The 19037-nt window shown below is 40.8% G+C and overlaps 2 protein-coding genes across 3 annotated transcripts in view; both read right to left on the reverse strand.

The window, feature by feature from the left end:
• Positions 1–10499, reverse strand: part of Zfp459 (zinc finger protein 459) — a 38270-nt gene extending 27771 nt beyond the window's left edge. Inside the window, exon 1 of one of the 2 annotated variants that reach the window (XM_030247305.1) lies at positions 10418–10499. The gene's annotated coding sequence lies outside the window, so the exon portion shown is untranslated. Of the gene's footprint in view, positions 1–6266; positions 7539–10417 lie in introns of those variants that run through there. The other variant, XM_006517282.3, reaches the window with a different exon arrangement.
• Zfp874a (zinc finger protein 874a) lies at positions 7628–18821 on the reverse strand. Its single transcript, NM_177712.4, has 4 exons — positions 18709–18821; positions 16547–16673; positions 16018–16113; positions 7628–10531 (listed from the first exon to the last, which is right to left on the reverse strand). Exons 1-4 carry the CDS (start codon positions 18712–18714, stop codon positions 9417–9419), a joined length of 1344 nt encoding a protein of 447 aa, NP_808380.1. The 5' UTR covers positions 18715–18821; the 3' UTR covers positions 7628–9416.
• Positions 18822–19037: the final 216 nt, after the last annotated feature.

Raw genomic sequence — 19037 nt, forward strand, 5'->3', positions numbered from 1 at the left:
TCCAGACTGCCTTGTTTACACAGTGAGTCCCAGGCCAGCCAGGGCTACACAGTGAAACCCTGTCTCAAAACAAAACAAAACAAAACAAAACAAAACAAAACAAAACAAAACAAAACCAAACAGAAATATCCAGATTCATCACAGATGTTTGTGAATCAAGCCTTTCCACATGATGTTTGTTAAGTTTACAAGTTGTTTCTCATCAACAAGTTGATATTTATCTTCAATCTATGTATTGTAAAAATGTTACTAAAGCTTGAAAAGCAATGAAGTCCTATGCCTTTAGTGACTTGGGAGGCAGAGACAGGAGAAACTCTAGTTCTAGAAGAGCCAGAGGCATGTAGTGGGACTGTCCCAAAAAAGAGGAGAGAGGGAAATAACATGTCTGCAGTTTTGCTTATAATGCCAGCAGCAATAACCAAATGTGGGGATGAGCCTTATCTGCTTTTTTTTTTTTCTTTTTTTGGTTTTTCGAGACAGAGTTTCTCTGTATAGCCCTGGCTGTTCTAGAACTCACTTTGTAGACCAGGCTGGCCTCGAACTCAGAGATCCGTCTGCCTCTGCCTCCCAAGTGCTGGGATTAAAGGCCTGTGCCACCACCGCCTGGCTGAGCCTTATCTGTTTAAGAATAACTTGGAAACCCCCTTGGGTAACCTTCCTTATGCTTCCAGCTGCTCTGGAGGTAATCGCACAAGGTTCCTCAGTCCAAATCAGGTAGGGGAAACCTTGAAGGCTGTTTCTAAATCAAAAGTGGAAAAACAGACGAGGGCTTCCTTAGGGGCAAGGCACTAGCCTAGAAAGAAGGAGGCTTTGGCTTAATATCCAGTACTGCACATGCATAAGGGAGCCTTGTTCTCCTGTACTGACACCCTGTGAATAGTTGTCAGTGTACTGAGTTACCAAGATGGTAAGAGAAAAAGACACTGCAAGATGTGATTGAAAGACCCCCATTTCTGGGGAGACCCTCGCTCAAGTCCTGGGATGAGCTGATGTCCCAATAACTAGAGAGAAACCGTTCTTGATGCAATATCGCATGAGGTTTATTCAAATATTATCAGCATGCTGAGGCCGAGTTTATAACCCACACAGGGGCAGAGGAGATCGACCCCCAGCAATTGCAGTTGAGGGTTTTTAAAGAATGAACCATAAAGTGAGGGAAGGATAGGATAAGCATCATAAAAAAAAACAAAAAACAAAAAACCAAACAAACAAACAACAACAACAACAACAACAAAAAAAAACGGGGATGGTGAATTACAGCTCATCGCTCCCAAAAAGTGAGGGGAAGATTAGATAACAAAGACTGGGGAAGTTGTGTAAGACATTCTTGATCCCTTTACACAAAGGGTCAAATGCCTGGGTGGGTCACCCAGCAGTCACCTTTCTTTTGGGGTGAGGGGAAAAGAACAAAGAACCCCATGCTGGGCTTCATTTCTAGGGGCCAAAGAAACACATCATGAGTTGGGGGGTCTTACAGTGATAAGCTCTAGAAAAAGCAACAGAGGAATCAGCTTGTGACTGTCTAGGAGTTTTGCAGAATTCTATTGAGTGTTACACAAAGGGCCTTTTAGCAAGTCTATTCCGGCATATCAAAACCTCTTATCTGATCTAGGAGTTGTCTGAGGAAACCACTAGGTAACCAAAAAATCATGATAAGAATGCCAGTTTTGGTGCTGGCTTTGGCAACACATATACTAAAAGTCGAATGATTTTAGCACGGCCCCTAGAAAATATGATACCTCAATTTGTGAAGCGTTCCATAACTGTAAACCCACACACCTATGGACACTTGATCTTTGACAAAGAAGCCAAAACCATACAGTGGAAAAAAGAAAGCATCGTCAACAAATGGGTGCTGGTCTAACTGGATGTCTACAAGTAGAAGAATGAAAATAGGTCTGTATTTATTACCTTGCTACAAAGCTCAAGTCCAAGTGGATCAAGGACCACCACATAAAACCAGATACACTTTATCTAATAAAAGAGAAATTGGGAAATAGCTTGGAGCACACTGACACAGTGGAAAATTTCCTGAATGTAAAACCAATGGCTCAGGCTCTAAGATCAACAATTGACAAACAAATGACAAAACCCCATGAAACTAAAAAGATTCTATAAGACAAAGGAATGTAAATATGTGACTTCCAGGGATGGGGGTAGGGAGGATCTCTAGAAAGTCCCAGAGACCTGGGATTTGTGAAACTCCACAGACTCAATGGGGTGACCTTAGCCGAAGTGCCCAACATGGAACCTGAAGAGACCACCTCCAGTAGAGGCCCCCAGTGGAGGGATGGGGGTACCAACTCACCTTCAACAATTTTGACCCAGAATTGTTCCTGTATTTAAAAAAAAAAATACAGGCAGAAAAATGGAGCAGAGACTGAAGGAAAGGCCAACCAGTTACTGGCCCAAATTGGGATCCATCCAATGGATGGGCACCAAAATCTGACACTATTACTCATGCTAGGTTGTATTTGCAGACAGGATACTACCATGACTGTCCTCTGAGAGGCTCTACTGTAGCTGACTGAGATAGATGCAGATAGTTTAGCCAGTCATTGGACTGAGGCCAGGGATCCATCTGGAAGAGGTAGGAGAAAGACCAAAGGAGCAGAATTGGATGGCAACACCACAGAAAGACCAACCATTCCAGCTAACCTGGACCCCTGAGGCCTCCCAGAGACTAAGCCACCAACCAAAGAGCATACACAGGCTGGTCCTAGGTCACTGCCACATATGTAGCAGATGACTGCCTTCTCTGACTTCAGTGGGAGAGGATTTGCCTAATCCTGTAGAGACTTCCTTTTTAAGGAAAGGGAGATGTGGAGGGTGGGGAGCACCCACTCAGAGACGAGGAAGAGGAATGGGGTAAATAACTCTGGGAGAGATGACAGGGAGTGGGGGAAACATTTGAGATGTAAATGAAGAAAACATTTCATCAAAAAAGAAGAAGAAGAAGAAGAAGAAGAGGAAGAGGAAGAGGAAGAGGAAGAGGAAGAGGAAGAGGAAGAAGAAGAAGAGTGCAGGTTTACCAGGACTGTTTTATGGTTGAGGTCATGCTAAGCTTCTGAAATTCCCAAGGAAGAAGGTTGAGGTTTGGGCCCGCAGTTGGCATTACAATGCACAGCAAAAAACAAAACAAAACAAAATGAAATGAAATGAAACAAAACGGAAAAAAAAAACCAACCCCCCCCAAACCTCCATAAAAGAACAACCCCATGAATCTTACATAACCACCAATTATTCACAGGCGATCACCACAAGGCCTAAGAGCCATCACTCTGGAGTGAATACCCTGTGCATGGCTCTTCTAAAAATCAACTATAAGCTGTAGACAGATCAGAAGCCACTGCAGGAAATAGCTCTCATGTGAATATTTGAATCCATAGAGTGTAGGAAGTTGGTCAATAGACATAGATTACCTAAATTATCAAACAAAGTTAAAGTCCTGCTTCCTGTTGTTTACTAGTAAGAATCTCCCAGAATCCATCCCATTAGCTTATATGAGACTGTTAGTTTTTCTGAGAGTTCTACCAAAATTGCTGCAACATTTCCCTGGGTTTTCACAACTCAGGCGAATATTAATCATCAGGCGATCCCTGAGCTCATGCTTACCTCCCCCTCTCCCAAGAGCAAGGATGCAGAGTTCCTGGGATCACACTGATGTGTATAATAGCCCACCATCCACTATTGGAGTTCCCTATGCAGAGGTTTGATTTATCTGGTGCAACTAGCTTTGGCTTCTCTGGTGCTGAAATTATTGCTATGGGACAATATTTTGAAAGTCAAAAGTATCTTCCTTGAACTTCTCTCAGTTGACCCAAGTCAGGATATAAAAATAATTTTTCCTCATCAATTCTTATATATATATAATAAAATTATGTAAATATACAATTTATATATAAATAAATACAAATTGGAGAAGGGGCATGGAAGCTTGTAGTATGAAAAGATAGGAACAAAGTAAGCCATCAGTGCAATGGCAACACTCAGTTCCTATAGCATCAGATACCTGGCATCTGAGGCCCTGAATAAAGTGAATTAGCCTACAAAGAATTTGGCAACCCCAAACTCCATCTCTGTGGCTTTATTCATATATTCATAGGACCTGTTTGTTCAATGTTATGTGACCCCACAGGACTGTTAGAGGGACCCTGTACATCACAGAAATTGCACCAGAAGCACTTCTCTGTAAGAATGCTGAAAAGTTCTGTTAGACCTACATGTTCCACCTCATAGCCTACAAACTCTGGACACTGTGGCCAGTGCTGTCAAGTTCTGTTCCCATGTTGGCATAATGTCAGGACCCACTGCAAAGTTTCCATTGTCTCTGGGTGCTGACCCAGGTGGTCCAGGTGTTGTTTCAAATGAAATTGCACTTCCATAAGATAGACTTTCCACGGACTTGCTCTTGGCTCAGGGCACATTTCATGGCTCAGTACAGAGTTCCACAATGCCCTTTATTGGAGCGAATCTCTCCTCTTACAATTACAGCAGATTTAACAGTTTCTGCAACTTTAACGTCACTGTGGTTTAGAATGAGAATGGCATCCTATAGCTTCATACAAGTGAATGCTTGGGCCCCAGTTGGTAGGAACTGTTCAGGAAGGATTAGTAGGTGTGGTCTGGTCATATGAGTGTGTCAATGGGGATGGACTTTGAGTTTACAGAATGCCATGACATTCCCAGTTACCCTTTTGTGCCTCAGTTGTAGGTCAAGGTGTAAACTGTCTGCTCCTGCTCAGGACCACGCTGGCCTGCGGCCACACTCTCTGCAGCTGACTGTTCAGCACTTTAACCACAAGTAGGAAAGAAAAACTCCTCATGGGTTGTCTCATGACAATTAAAAAGACACTCTGTTCTGTGATTGTTTTCCAATGTAAAAGAAAAAAAAAGACTGTCTACTCACATCAGAGCTGGTTCTAGTGGAAGACAAAATTTCACCCAAGCCTCTATGTTCATGAAACAGTGAGTTAGTATTGGGAATGCTGACAGGCGTGTGATTGAGGGATGAGTCAGGAACAGGGGGGACTCAAACAGCAGCTTAAGCGCAGGAGCACTACTAAAGATCTGACTGGAGTTGGGTAAGAAATCAGGAGCGCACCATGACTGCAACTCACTGAATGAATGCAGGAAGTTCCTCTAATGAGGGAGTCTCCTCACCTACAGTCCTATTTATATAACCTTCAGCAGGGAGGGTCTCATAGATCTTGTAAATGTCTCGTGTATGAATACCCAAGGCTTAGCACATGCTAATTTCCCTAAAGATGAGGAGGCTGCCTTTCAGGAGTTGTGAAAAGATAACTAATTTTTAGGTTCCAACTCCATCATGGATTTTGGATTTTTTGGTGCATAAATATGTGAAACATATTTAATACAGACAGTCTTAAATCCAATATGAATTACTCAGATTAGGTTTTGAATATCCATGTTAAGTGTACAGAAGCTAACTGGGTGTGTACTCTTCAGGTTTTGCTAATTTTGGTGTGTGATCTTATTTTATGTTTTCAACACTGTACACAATAGGGTTTGAAATTTAAAAAGAGAGAAATGAGCAATGACACCAGAGAGTGAGTTTCTGCAACAATCTTCACCTTATGCTGGTCCTTTGACAAGCTTCCCTCAGAGTATAGCTCTGAAAAATTACTCTCTTTTAGAACAGATCTATGTCCATAAAGGTCATTTCCATTTGTAATGACATCTGCCTCTGTGTTACTCGGAAATACACACACACACACACACACACACACACACACACACACACACACACACGGAATTATAAATTAAAATATAAAATAATTTCATTGTTATGGACAAGGAAGGGATTTAAGCCTGAATCTGAGACACTTTCTTCAAGATCTAAAGGATTAGTCATTTCTCTGTTTTCTTTATTGAGCACATGACATTTACAAGCTGTTTTCTAAAAAAACAAAAAACAAAAAAACCCCCCCCAAAACAAAAAAACAACTAAGTGATATGTTGTGTTTAATTTTTTTATACACCAAATAACTCAATTGTTTGTTTGTTTGTTTTTTGTTTTTTTTCGAGACAGGGTTTCTCTGTGTAGCCCTGGCTGTCCCGGAACTCACTTTGTAGACCAGGCTGGCCTCGAACTCAGAAATATGCCTGCCTCTGCCTCCCAAGTGCTGGGATTAAAGGCGTGCACCACCACCGCCCGGCCAAATAACTCAATTGTTAAACTATTTTACTAACATTAATAATTGTAGATAACCAGTAACCAAAGCAGTTGTGATCAGTATGCATACCAAACAAAGTGGGATGGAAGAGTCCACTGCTCATCTTTCTTGTTTTACTCATGACAAAGCCAAGTGGGAGATGCTAAGTGAGTCTGACTGTGTGTCATCTCTGCATGATGCCTTCCCAGGAAGATGCCGTCTCTCTGTGGCAGCCAGAGTCATGTGATGTAATCACTGCTAAAATAGATCAACTTTGGTTATGTGCAAAATCAACTGTTTTGAAATTGGTTATTTGTTGTGGGAGAACACATGCGCAGCGCATGTTTTCACGGAGTCTCCTCAATCCTCCATCTATTACTTCTTACCCTTAAAAGTATTTTATCCTCTACTTCATGGGCTTTTCTTAATGTCATCTAGTGCTTGTTCTATGTGTAGGGATTTAGGACAACGGACTGGACATAGATGCCTCTCAGACCGACTGTCTCCCACAGGAGCTATCGATTACCAATAGTTGCTCCACTCAAGGTGTAGCATAAACAAGGCCTTCATGTATGCATGCATGCTTTATGAGTTGTTTTATTTTCTGCACATGTCCATGTACTTATTAACCACAGTGAATTCATGCAGGCAATGGCAGTGACATTTCTGGCCAATGCTGTTTCACTGTAGACATCACTACACCTGCCTCTGACCATCTTGTTACCTCTTCCCCCTCATAGATCCCTGCGTTTTGTCATTAGGGGTGTGACGTAGGTGTTCCAACGAGGTCAGTGTGTCCCTACAATTTGACCAGTTGTGAGTTTGTGTATTATTGCACCTCTATCACACAATTCATATTTTCTGGCAGATTTTAAGAGGTGCCTGAATTTCTGGGTAAAAAAGAAAATAAACTGAAAGAACTTGGGTTCATCTACTTACTATGCCCACTTATCAGAATTTTCTCCAGGACTTATCTCCTCCCCAGGCACAGTTCATCCCCTCATTGACACCACCTGTTATTAGTTACAGCGTGTGAGCTTAGCTTCAAATCCAATTAGAAGATGAGTGGTTATTCCAATATCAGTTGATTATTGCACCGGAAAATACATTTTCCTTATATTCCCATGGTTCACAGCTGAAGAAGAATGTTTACTATGTTACACTCATGATAGCATACATAGACAGCTCCATACCTATGAAAGCAGCCATTACAGAGGAATACCCTATGTTAGCAGCACTGGGTTTTATAGCCACAGTACACAAAGTGAAAATTCTGTCTTTACATCATTACTGGCAAATGAAAGAACCCATACGAGAAAATTTGAGGTGATGATGGGTATATGTATCAAGAATAAAGGGAGAACTGCATACATTCAAGTTTGCATAGTTGTCAACCAGGCATCTGATGTTGGGGTCCAGGAATAGCCTCACAAACCAAGCAGACACCAATCTTACAGACAAAGATAGTTTATTGAACATACGCCCAAGGACCGACTGACCAGGGCCACGGTCCAGATTTGGGAATAGAACAATGACATAGAGTTTAGATCTTACAGGATTTTTAAGCCCAAATCTACAAACATCTGTGACAAGTTATTTTACCTTTAGGAATTAGGGATAGGGGGTTTCCTCAGGAACATGTCTTTGTTGTGCACTTATCCTGCTCCCATTGGTTGAAGTATTCCACTGTGTCAGAGACTTACTTGGTCTAACATTCATGTATTAATTTGGCAACCAGGATGTCAGTTACCCACTTACATATCTCTTTCTGCCAAGTTAGATGTCATTTCCCCAGGAGGTCTTGGGAACTTAAACATTACTCATGTATAATTCAAAATAGTATTATAAATAGTTTTTATATCTCATACATAGGTGCCTATTCCAGGAGCAGTTTATACCACAACAACAGATACAGAGGTACAGGAAGTGCTATTGGATGGTTGGTTCAGGTCCAAGTTTATTGTGGGTAACTACACAAAACAGTTTTACTGACTTCTATAGTGATTGGTTTCCAAGAGCAGAGAATATAACAGAATATTTAATCAATCTTCACATTAGAAAATTTCCTAATAGCAGCAGAAACATGTGATAAAGTTTCCTTATAATGGCAGGTAACTGTTACCTAAGCCTTAACATTTCACCTAGGCCATAACGTTCCATCTAGGCTTTAATATTTTTCCTAGGTCCCAACAATAATCAAATCTATCATCTATGCTCAGTGAGTGCATTTGGCTTTGGTCCTTATCACAGTATGTGACATTTGCTTTGGTCCTATTACAGTATGTGCATTTGTTGCTATGAAAATGATGATGGTACACATACACACACACTCACACACTACTTACTTAATTAAAGCAGATTAGAGATTTTCTATTCTGGAACCAAACGTGACTGACAACCTGTTCTTTCAGCACTTCCTGGGGGAGACAAACATTAATTCTCATACACCTCAAGCTGGCAGGCACCAATGCAGATCATTTCACCAAAGTCCATCTTGGTGAGAAATGTGAGTTTATGGAACTTCTTACAAAACCCATAAGAGACATTATTACAGGCGCTTGGGTGACCCTGCTGGGAAAAACAATAGTAACTATACCATGGCCCAGTACTCAGGTTCAGGCAACCTAAACAACAATGTAACAGCATGGTAACAACTTCATGGTGTATTGATAGTCACAGAAGAAAGAAATTTATCAAAGTATATTCCAAACCCACTGCTTTATAGAGTAGTGGAAAGATTACATCAAAGTAACATCTCTACTGGCCTCTAATCACATTCTTAGTATTTTCCTGGTGGATATTACCTACTTAACATTTCAAAATAATTAACTTGGTGGGTACACAGCGGTAAGATCCTGCAATGAGACACTGTTCACACTTGTATGGTTTTTCTACAGTATGAATATTTTGGAATGTAAGCTCTAACTCTTCCTCTCCAAAATGAACAAATTTGTGTTTCTTAAGAGTAGACAGCATACAAGGAGCTTTAAACATTCCCCACACTTGTAGAGACTGACTTCATAATGAATTATTTGATGTCTTTTAAGGGTTGAAGAAAAGAACAGACATTTCCCATACTCTTCACACTTGTATGGTTTCTCTCTGTGAACTGCCTCAAGTCTCCTAAGAAATGAATGATAAAGAAAGGCTTTGTGACAGTCTTCATATTTGTATGATTTCTCCAGTATGAATTTCTAGATGTTCCTGTAGGTGGAAAGAACTAGAAAATCTTTTGCCACATTATACACACTCATGGGAAATGTCTATGGAATGGATTTGATGTCTTTTCAGGGATGTAAAGGAAGAAAAACATTTCCCACACTTTTCACACGTGTAGGGTTTCTCTCTAGTATGAACTGCTCTGTGTCTCCTAAGAAACGAGTGATAAAGAAAGGCTTTGTCACATTCTTCACATTTGTAGGGTTTCTCTTCAATGTGAATTTTCTGATGTTCCTGAAGGCGGGAAGAACTAGAAAACCTTTTGCCGCATTCTACACACTCATGGGGAGTATCTTCAGAATGGATGATTTGATGTCTTTTAAGGGACGTAAAAGAGGAAAAACATTTCCCACACTCTTCACACTTGTAAGGTTTAACTCCAGTATGAATTGTTTGATGTTCCTGAAGCTTTGAGGAACGGGAAAACCCTTTGCCACATTCTTCACACTTGTAGGGATACTCTCCAGAATGCATTCTATAATGTTCCCTAAGATATGAACGATAGCAAAAGGATTTGCCACATTCTTGACACTTGTACCTTTTCTCTCCGGAATCAATTCCTTTATGCTGGTTAAGAAAGAAAGCAGAGGAAAATACTTTCCCACATTCTTCACACTTGTCAAGTTTCTCTCCAGAATGAATTCTTTGATGTTGCTTCAGCATTGCAGGATAGTAAAATGAATTTCCACACTCTTCACACTTGTAGGGTTTCTCTCCAGTATGAATTGCCTGGTGTTTCCTAAGATATGAGTGATGAAGAAAGGCTTTGTCACACTCTTCACATTTGTATGGTTTCTCTCCAGTATGAATTTTTTGATGATGCTGAAGATCTGAGGAACGGAAAAACCCTTTGCCACATTTTTCACACTTGTAGGTTTTCTCATCAGTGTGATATTTCTGGTGTATTAAAAGTGATGAGCGACTACTAAGAGTTTTATGACATTCTCTACACTTGTAGGGTTTGTCGCCAATAAAATGTCCCTGGAGTACAGAAAGTGTTGCCTGAGAACTAAGGGCCTTACCACAGTCTTCAAAGTAGTAGGGTTCCTCTCCTGTATGAATTCTCTGGCATTGCATACTTAGAGAGCTGTGATCAATGGCCTCATTGTGATTGTTAAATTCATTGCCTGTTGTTCCTGTTGAGCAAGAGTTCATATATGAACAAAATATGAGAAGTATTCATCATACTTAGAATGATTATCTTTAGAATAGTGATCCTCACTTATACATATTTAACCATAACTGAAAATCTAGAGTATATTTCAATAGTTGTAGGCACTGAACATAAGTCAAAAAATGTAGTAGGTGAACTAATCTATTCTTCTACTGGAATAACTGCAGAAGTAAATAGAACATAGACATAATGTCATATTTTTTAAAGTTAAATAGCTAAGTAAGTTGTCAGATCATTTTAGTAACAGCAATAAGCCAGAAGATGTCACCTCAATGCTGCTGGTCTCTTCTTAATCACCGATAATTTCTTATCTCCAGCTAACCAGCATCAATAGTCCCAGTAATGCAAAGGTTACTTTAAAAAGGTTATTTAAACAATTCACATACGATACAGCTGGAAATCATGAAGGTATAAAGTAGTGTAGCATGGAAAGAGAAAGCCAATTGTGATTGTGTGTGATTGGACTGTGATAGTTTGTATATTCTTAGACCAGGGAGTGGCACCATTTGGAGGTGTGGCCTTGTTGGAGTAGGTGTGTCACTGTGAGTGTGGGCATAAGATCCTCATCCTAGTTGCCTGGAAGTCAATCTTACACTTGCAGCCTTTGGATGAAGACATAGAAATCTCAAATCCTCCTGCACCATGCCTGCCTGGATGCTGCCATGCTCCCACCTTGATGGTAATGGACTGAACCTCTGAATCTGTAAGCCAACCCCAATTAAATGTTGTTTTTTAATAAGACTTGCCTGTCTTATAAAAAAGTGTGGTGTCTGTTCATAGCAGTAAAACCCTAACTAAGACCAAAATTGGTACCAGCATAGTGGGGTATTCCTGTGACAACCAGACCATGTTTTTGGGAGGACTGTGGAAGGACTTTGGAACTTTGAGCTAGAAGATCCATTCGGTGTTAAGAGCTCTGTCAGATGCTGTGTAGGAGCTTGGAAGATAATGTTGAGAACAGTATAGAAGATGGAGGCCTGGCTTGTGAAATTTCAGAGGGAAAATTAAACACTCTGTTCAGGGCCATTGCTATTTTGGATTGTGAAGATTCTGTGGTTCTGGTTAGCTGGGGCTGAAGAATCAGCTGTGATTAACAAGATACCAGAACTACTAAAGCAAAAGCTTTGCATTACTGGGACTATTGATGCTGGTTAGCTGGAGATAAGAAATTAGTGGTGATTAAGAAGAAACCAGCATCATTGAGGTGACATCTTCTGGGACGTGTTTTCTGAGAGCACAGAGGCTGTGTTCCAGAGATAGTCAAGGTTGTACCTTGTGCTGCAGCAGGACTTGGTAATGTGTAAGAGTCACCCAGGTAGTACTGGTTTAGAAATGCCAGTACCATGAATGACCACCAAGAACAGCAGCAGGAGTGGAGTACAGGCATCTGGAGCCTAGAGGAAAAGCTGTGTGCTACAATGGACAGGGCTGGAGAAGTGACCCAAACCCTTGGAGGAGCCCAGAAGATCGTGAGTTGGATCCCAGACATTGGACGGTTAGAGATTGATTTTTGCTTTTGATTGTGACTGTGCCCTGATATTTTTCCCTCTTGAAGGAAGTTTTTTAGTGAAGCCCACAGTTAGAGACTGAGTTTTAAAAGATACTGGATATTTTAAAGGGATTGAAGTTTTAATATGTAAAGACTGTGGGACTTTTAAAGTTATTTAGATCTTGGGGATGAATAAGAACTAAGGGTTGAGGCTTACTAGTAAAGTGTTTGTGTGTCGAGTTGACAAGGGGTCAATTGTACTGGTTAATTTTGTGTCAACTTGACACAGGCTGGAGTTATCACAGAGAAAGGAGCTTCAGTTGGGGAAATGCCTCCACAAGATCCAGCTGTAAGGCATTTTCTCAATTAGTGATCAAGAGGGGAGGTCCTCTTGTGGGTGGTGCCATCTTTGGGCTGGTATTCTTGGTTCTATAAGAGAGCAGGCTGAGCAAGCCAGTGGAAGAAAGCCAGTAAAGAACATCCCTCCATGGCCTCTGCATCAGCCCCTGCTTCCTGACTTGCTTGAGTTCCAGTCCTGACTTCCTTGGTGATGAACAGCAGTATGGAAGTGTAAGTTGAATAAACCCTTTCCTCTCCAACTTGCTTCTTGGTCTTGATGTTTGTGCAGGAATAGAAACCCTGACTAAGACCTGGACCATCATCAAAATAAAAAAGAAAATTTATTGCACACTTAAATCCTTATTGCTAAAAATATAATAGGAAAAATTTTAGAAGATATGTTTGTAATTCATAAAGCACATTGGTGAAATGACATTCACTAACACAAATATGTTATGTAAATTTGTTAGGAAAGAATGTTATGGAATTTGTTAGGAAGGAAACATGTGTATGAAGTTATTGTCTTTCAATGGTTTCAGACCTTGCAGTTTAGAAATGTGTGCATTGCTAAGACAGGGTCAGCAACCCTTCAAATTTCTGCATAAAGTCTGTCAGATAAGATGATCCTTGGCCAAAAGACTGAAGACAGAAACTCTTGGATTCTGAAAAATGGGGGACTGTTCAGGCAGTCAACTGTCTCTATAAATGGGTCAGGTTTCAGATGCTATTCTCTGGGCTTCTATATTTTCAGGTAATATTTAGTTGTTCTTGGATTTCTGATGGGGTTGAAGACTAGTTTTAGTCTCATAATCAAATTCAAGTTGCTTAACACAGAGAGAGTTTATAGAGTAGATGGCATGGTTTTCAAGTGATGTTACAGGCTAAAATTCTAAACACAATCCAGGGATAGAATCATAGTTCTTTCAATTAGGAAATATGGTACTTTCTCTAAATTGACAAACTGATGGACTGGATGTTGCTTGTACCTCATACTGTGTAATTTACATCATTGTTTTAGTTTTGTTCAATTTATATCTGGAAGAATAGGGGTTTTCTGATTTTTGTTTGTTTGTTTTTTTGTTTTTTTATTGGACAGAAAAGGTGAGATGTAAAGGGAGGTGTCAATTCCCTAATTGGTTCCTGACTGTGTCAATAAAGGAGGTAGAAGCCAATTGCTGGGTGAAGAGGAAAAGGTGGAACTTCGGGGACCCAAGAGGAAGAGAAGAGGGAGAGAAAGAGGATTTTGGAAAAGGTTTTGGAGCAAGGAAGAAGCAACAGCATGTAGGTCTTGGGGCCCCTAGAGTTTGTAGCCTCTGTTGCAAGCCAAGGCCAAGGAAGATGGAGAAACCTAGTTGATAAGATTGAGGCAGGAAATTCTTTGCACATCCATTGAGTTTTAAAATAACGAAACTGTCTAGTGTTCTCCATCCACGGCATTAAGGTGGCTAGGAGGAGAAAGAGCACAGCCATGGCGGTTAGCTGGTGGAGCCTGAACAGCAGCTCCTGGAGTTCTCAAGAAAGGTGCCAGCTGGTGGCTTGGCAAAGCTAGCCATGAGGAGTGGGGAGAAACTGCTATTCCAGGGGAAAATGCCTGATGGCAAAGCTAAGACCAGAGCGGCTGATCTTGGAGCCTAGCTGGTAGAGGACCTGAAAAGGAGCAAGTGCGGTTTTTAAAAATCACACACAACAACCAACAACAAAATAATAGGAATTAACAATCCTTGGTCATTAATATCTCTCAAAATCAATTACATCAATTCTCCAATAAGTGTAAAAGGCTAACAGAATGGATGCAAAACATGATCCATTCTTGTGCTGCACACAACAAACACACCTCAACATCAAAGATGCACATTACATCAGATTAAAGTGTTAGAAAAAGAGTTTATAAGCAAATGGACCTAAAAGACAAGCTGGTGTAGCTATTCTAATATGTAATATCTAACAAAAAAAAACCTTCCAAACAAAATTAATCAGAACACATGGGGAAGGATGCTTCATCCTCATCAGAGGGAAAAATCCACCAGGACAGCATCTCAGTTCTCAACATCTTTGTCCCAATAGCAAGGGCACCCATAGTTGCAAAAGAAACTATACTGAAACTTAAATCACACATTGACCCTCACATATTAATAGTGGGAGACTTCAGTACCCCACTCTTACCAATGGACATGTCATCCAGACAAAAACAGGGAAGAAATGGAGCCAACAAATGTTATGAATCAAATGTACCTAAAATATATACAAAAGAACATGTCATCCAAACATAAAAGAATATACTTTCTTCTTACCATCTCACAGAACCTTCTCCAAAATTGACCATATACCCAGTTACAAAGCAAGATTTAAAAGATATAATAAAACTGAAATACCTCCCTGTATCCTATTGGACCACCATGGATTAGAGGTAGATTTCAATAGCAACTGAAAGCCTACAAACTCACAGAAACTGAAAACTCTCTACTGAATGGCTACTGGGTCAAGGCAGAAAGTAAGAAAGAAATGGAAAGAAATTCCTAGACTTGGATGAAAATGAATGCCTAACATATGGAAATTAATGGGTCACAAGTAAAGTCGTCCTACGAACACCACACTAAACGACTTTATAAAAACATTGGAGAGATCTCATTCTGACTACCAACGTAACAGCACATCTGTAAGCCCTAGAACGAAAGAAGCAAACATACCCAAGACGATATACGGCAGGAATAATCAAGGAAACAAAGAGTTGGTACTTTGAGAAAATCAACAAGATGGACAAACTCTTACCCAAACTAAGGAAAAGACACAGAGAGAACATCTGATCTAACAAAATCAAAAGAATTTTAAAAAAAAGGAAGACATAGCACCAGACTCCAAAGAAATCCAAAGAATTATTAGGTCATACTTCACTGGTACTTCATAAAATTGGAAAATTCAAAATAAATGCATAATTTTCTTCATAGATACCACTCACTGAAGTTATGTCAAGATCATATATATAATTTAAATAGACCTAAATGCCCTAAGGAAATAGAAGCAGTGATTAAAATTCACCCAAGCCAAAACAGAGTAAGGCCAATGCCTCCCTTCAGGGTGAGAAGTTCTGCCGGACAGTGGTGGCACAACCTTTAATCCCAGCATTCTGGAGGCAGAGGCACGCGGATTTCTGAGTTCGAGGTCAGCCATGTCTACAGATTGAGTTCTAGAACATCCAGGGCTACACAGAGAAACCCTTTCTCAAAAAACCAAAAAAAAAAAAAAAAAGAAAAGAAAAGAAAAGTTCTTTTTAGGTCAGCCTGTTCTTCATAGCCAGCAAGTAAATGATTTAGTGTGACTTTATCTGACGAGCATTGGGTGGCATCCCTCTATGTCTTACATTATAATGTATACTCAACAAAATGAAGAACTTTGCATGTTCCTTAAATATAAGCAGAGCTTACCAGAGAGGAACTATAAACTTGATACCTTAACCATTGTAAACATCTGAGTGGCTTTTCATTATAGCAGAAGAAATTAAAAGCAATACCTTACAAATAATTTCTACCATAACAAATGTCTCAATGTTCATGGTAAATCCTGGCTTTCCTTCGTATCTTTGGATGTCTCATCTATCATCTGACCCACTCACTTCTACACACCTGGAGGAATGGTGGCTGATGTTTGGCTTTTCACACCCGAAGATCCTTGGTTTTGCTCCAGAAATGTTACCAAGTATGGTTTAGCAACAGCAAGACCTGTTTGTAGGAAAGAGGAACAACATTATTTGAGTGTTCTTCTACTGGGACTAGTATGGTTCCGTCTAGAATACTGCTTATAAGAAAAGAGATGATGGAAGTTAGAAAATCAAAAAAATTAATTATTTACATGTTTCTGATTGGTATATTGGAATACTGAAGAGGCACTTATACTGACCTTTATTTAAAGGGAAAACATTAAAAATTCAATTGCAAAATATTTATATTAACTTTCTATGATTCCCATGTAAAGGAAACATACTTCCAACACACACAGGTTACAAACAGAAGAGAAAGCAAGATGATTTTTAGCTATAGGTCAGTCTCCCCACTATTTCCTTAAAAGGAAGGATATAATAGAAAACTCAGTGAGATATTGCATCAAAGGGGGAAGCTAGACACTGATGGTGAAGAAGATAGATGCAATCCTCACCCAGGAAATCAAGGTGGCTGAAATTCTCCAGCATCACATCCCTGTACAGATCCCACTGAGCAGGCTCCAGGCATTCTTTCTCTTCTGGAGAAAAATCAATGGCCACATCCCAGAAGGACAGCATTTCCTGAAATAAGGACAAGTGAATGATATCACACTGTTAATCAATTTAAAGCACTAGTAATAAAATACATACAAATAAACTGCAGAGTCATAAGCCAGTCTCCAGGTCACAAACCCTTGGTTTGACTGAAAAACAGCAAAACACAAAACCACACACAAAGGACAGGGTGAGGAGCCCACCGTGCGCCAATCAGGTGTACAGGGCTGTGTTCCCTTCACAGACCTTCATGCTCCCTCCAAATCAGTAAAATCCCTAAGCCATCAGGCCTCACACCAGCTCATGTCTCCATCCTGAAAGGGGTTCACACACTCACATCACCATCCTGGATGGAATAGGGAGAGTTGGTAGTTTCTATTATTTTTCACTCCACATGTAGGCTTGCTATGGCAATGCAACTCTCAGAGTCTCCTGTGATGGCATTGTTATGCCCTCCGATGGGGATGTTAATGTAAGGATCAGTAGACATTCTTGTTATGATGTTGAAAACCAGGATCTAACACTGAGATGTTGAAGGGAAAAAAAAAATCTTCTTCACAGCAGGGCCAGACTTACAGTCTCTCAGCTAGGAGAGACTGAAGAGGCTATGACATCCAGAAACACAGAGAATTTATTGGGGAACATAGATGTTTGGTTCAACAGTAGGTTAGTCATTCTGGACAGACAATATGTACACAAAACCTATAAATCAGAACTGTACATTTACAAAAGAGTTTGACCAACTGAAACAGGCAGCGTGTGTGCAGTGTTAACACGAGGGCACCTCTGGTGTCCTTTGTTAACACCTTGTGACAGGTTTTTCGATCTCAGGCTTACAACCTCTGAGGCAAAAGTTTTATCTCTTGTTTTACTTAGGGAGATTTTAGTTCATCCTCCACTGAGAAACAGCTCAATATCCTTTCAGAAAACATCTGTGTCATTTCAAGTGAGGAATTAAACACTTTCCACGAGAGATTCCTAATCCAAGTGAACCATCTGTAAATTCACAATTCATTTCCAGGTAAGTGGAGGAAACATCACACACCTCAATCTCCAGTACGCAAAACTCTGACCCTGGAACCTAGCAATTTCTGTCACCTCAAAGCAAGACAAGAGTTATTGCATGTGTGATAGTTAAAAGCTAGCTCCATTTCCAACTAAGCTGTTGTACAACACAGCAACAAAAACAAACAGCAAACAAAAAACCAAAAAAAGAAAAAAAAAAAAACCCACATAGCAGAAAATCCCCAGAGTTGAGATACTTGTGGTGTGTGCCTTTAAAAATTCCAACCCCTATCTTCCCTTTTGCAGCAGTTCTCAAACTGGCAAAGGAGATTGTGGCTCTAAATAAAGCAGTTTGGGTTGTTTTTTGTTTGGTTCTCTCTCCTCTCTTCTCTCCTCTCCCTCTCCCCCTCCCCCTCCCCCTCTCCCTCTCTCTCTCTCTCTTTCTCTGTGTGTTTTTGTGTTTTGTTTTTCGAGACAGGGTTTTTCTGTGTAGCCCTGGCCGTCCTGGAACTCACTTTGTAGATCAGGCTGGCCACGAACTCAGAAATCCGCCTGCCTCTGCTTCCCAAGTTCTGGGATTAAAGGCGTGCGCCAGCACCGCCCGGCTGGTTTTATCTCATAATTCCTAGTTTTGTTCGGAGTTTTTTTCAGTGGTCTTGAACTCCGTGACAGACAGCCATAAAGTACAGAAAGGACCAGATCTCCTCTTAACTAAACTTACTGACAGATCCAGTAATATCCACGTGAGAGTGACCCAGCTAATGCTTCCACCAGAAAGCTGGAAAGTGTACGCCCAGAATCACCATGCCCAGGCAAAGACCTTCACCCAGCCAACACTGCCCAGGCAATCCTTGAACTTACAAGCTTCTCCATTCCTTGATTTCTGTCAGTCTAACGCAGGGGTCAGTCCCACCAACCCCCGCAGCGCCCTCTCACCAGCCCTGTCCAGAAAGCTCCTCCAAATCAGCTCTTCCCAGCTCCCATTCCATCCGGTCCCTGTTCCTTCCGGAACTATGCACCCCGCACAGACCCTGGGATGACTGAACCCTGGACCAACCTCCATGTCAGAGATCCAACGGGAGAGCACAGCAGGACCAGAGTCTGGCCCAGCTTTGGATAAGAGCCGCACATGCTTACTAAAAGATGAACTGTTTACTAAAAGTGCAGACCTGTGACGTCACCGTGCTGCAGACTACATTTCCCACAAGTCTGTGCGATGGCGTTGCAGGAGTCCTAGGAGAGTGAGTTGTATTATTTAAAGGTCCTGGATTTCTACATTGATGTGTGTCTGCAATGTAGTGTCACCTACTTAGGAAACAAGGAGACCATGAACTGTGTCCAGTTCTAACGAGCCGAATGTTTATGTAAGGTGCCGCTTTTCCGGAT

The sequence above is a fragment of the Mus musculus genome, chromosome 13 (assembly GCF_000001635.26).
Source record: "Mus musculus strain C57BL/6J chromosome 13, GRCm38.p6 C57BL/6J".
NCBI lineage: Eukaryota > Metazoa > Chordata > Mammalia > Rodentia > Muridae > Mus > Mus musculus.

Bases quoted from the DNA above. Each gene is read 5' to 3' on its own strand.
- Zfp874a (NM_177712.4), bottom strand. The intron at 16,114-16,546 runs GTGAGGATTGCA...TCCTACAAACAG, and splicing joins CAGCCACCTTGATTTCCTGG to GTCTTGCTGTTGCTAAACCA. The intron at 10,532-16,017 runs GTGTGTAGAAGT...CTTGCTCAACAG, and splicing joins ATCAGCCACCATTCCTCCAG to GAACAACAGGCAATGAATTT.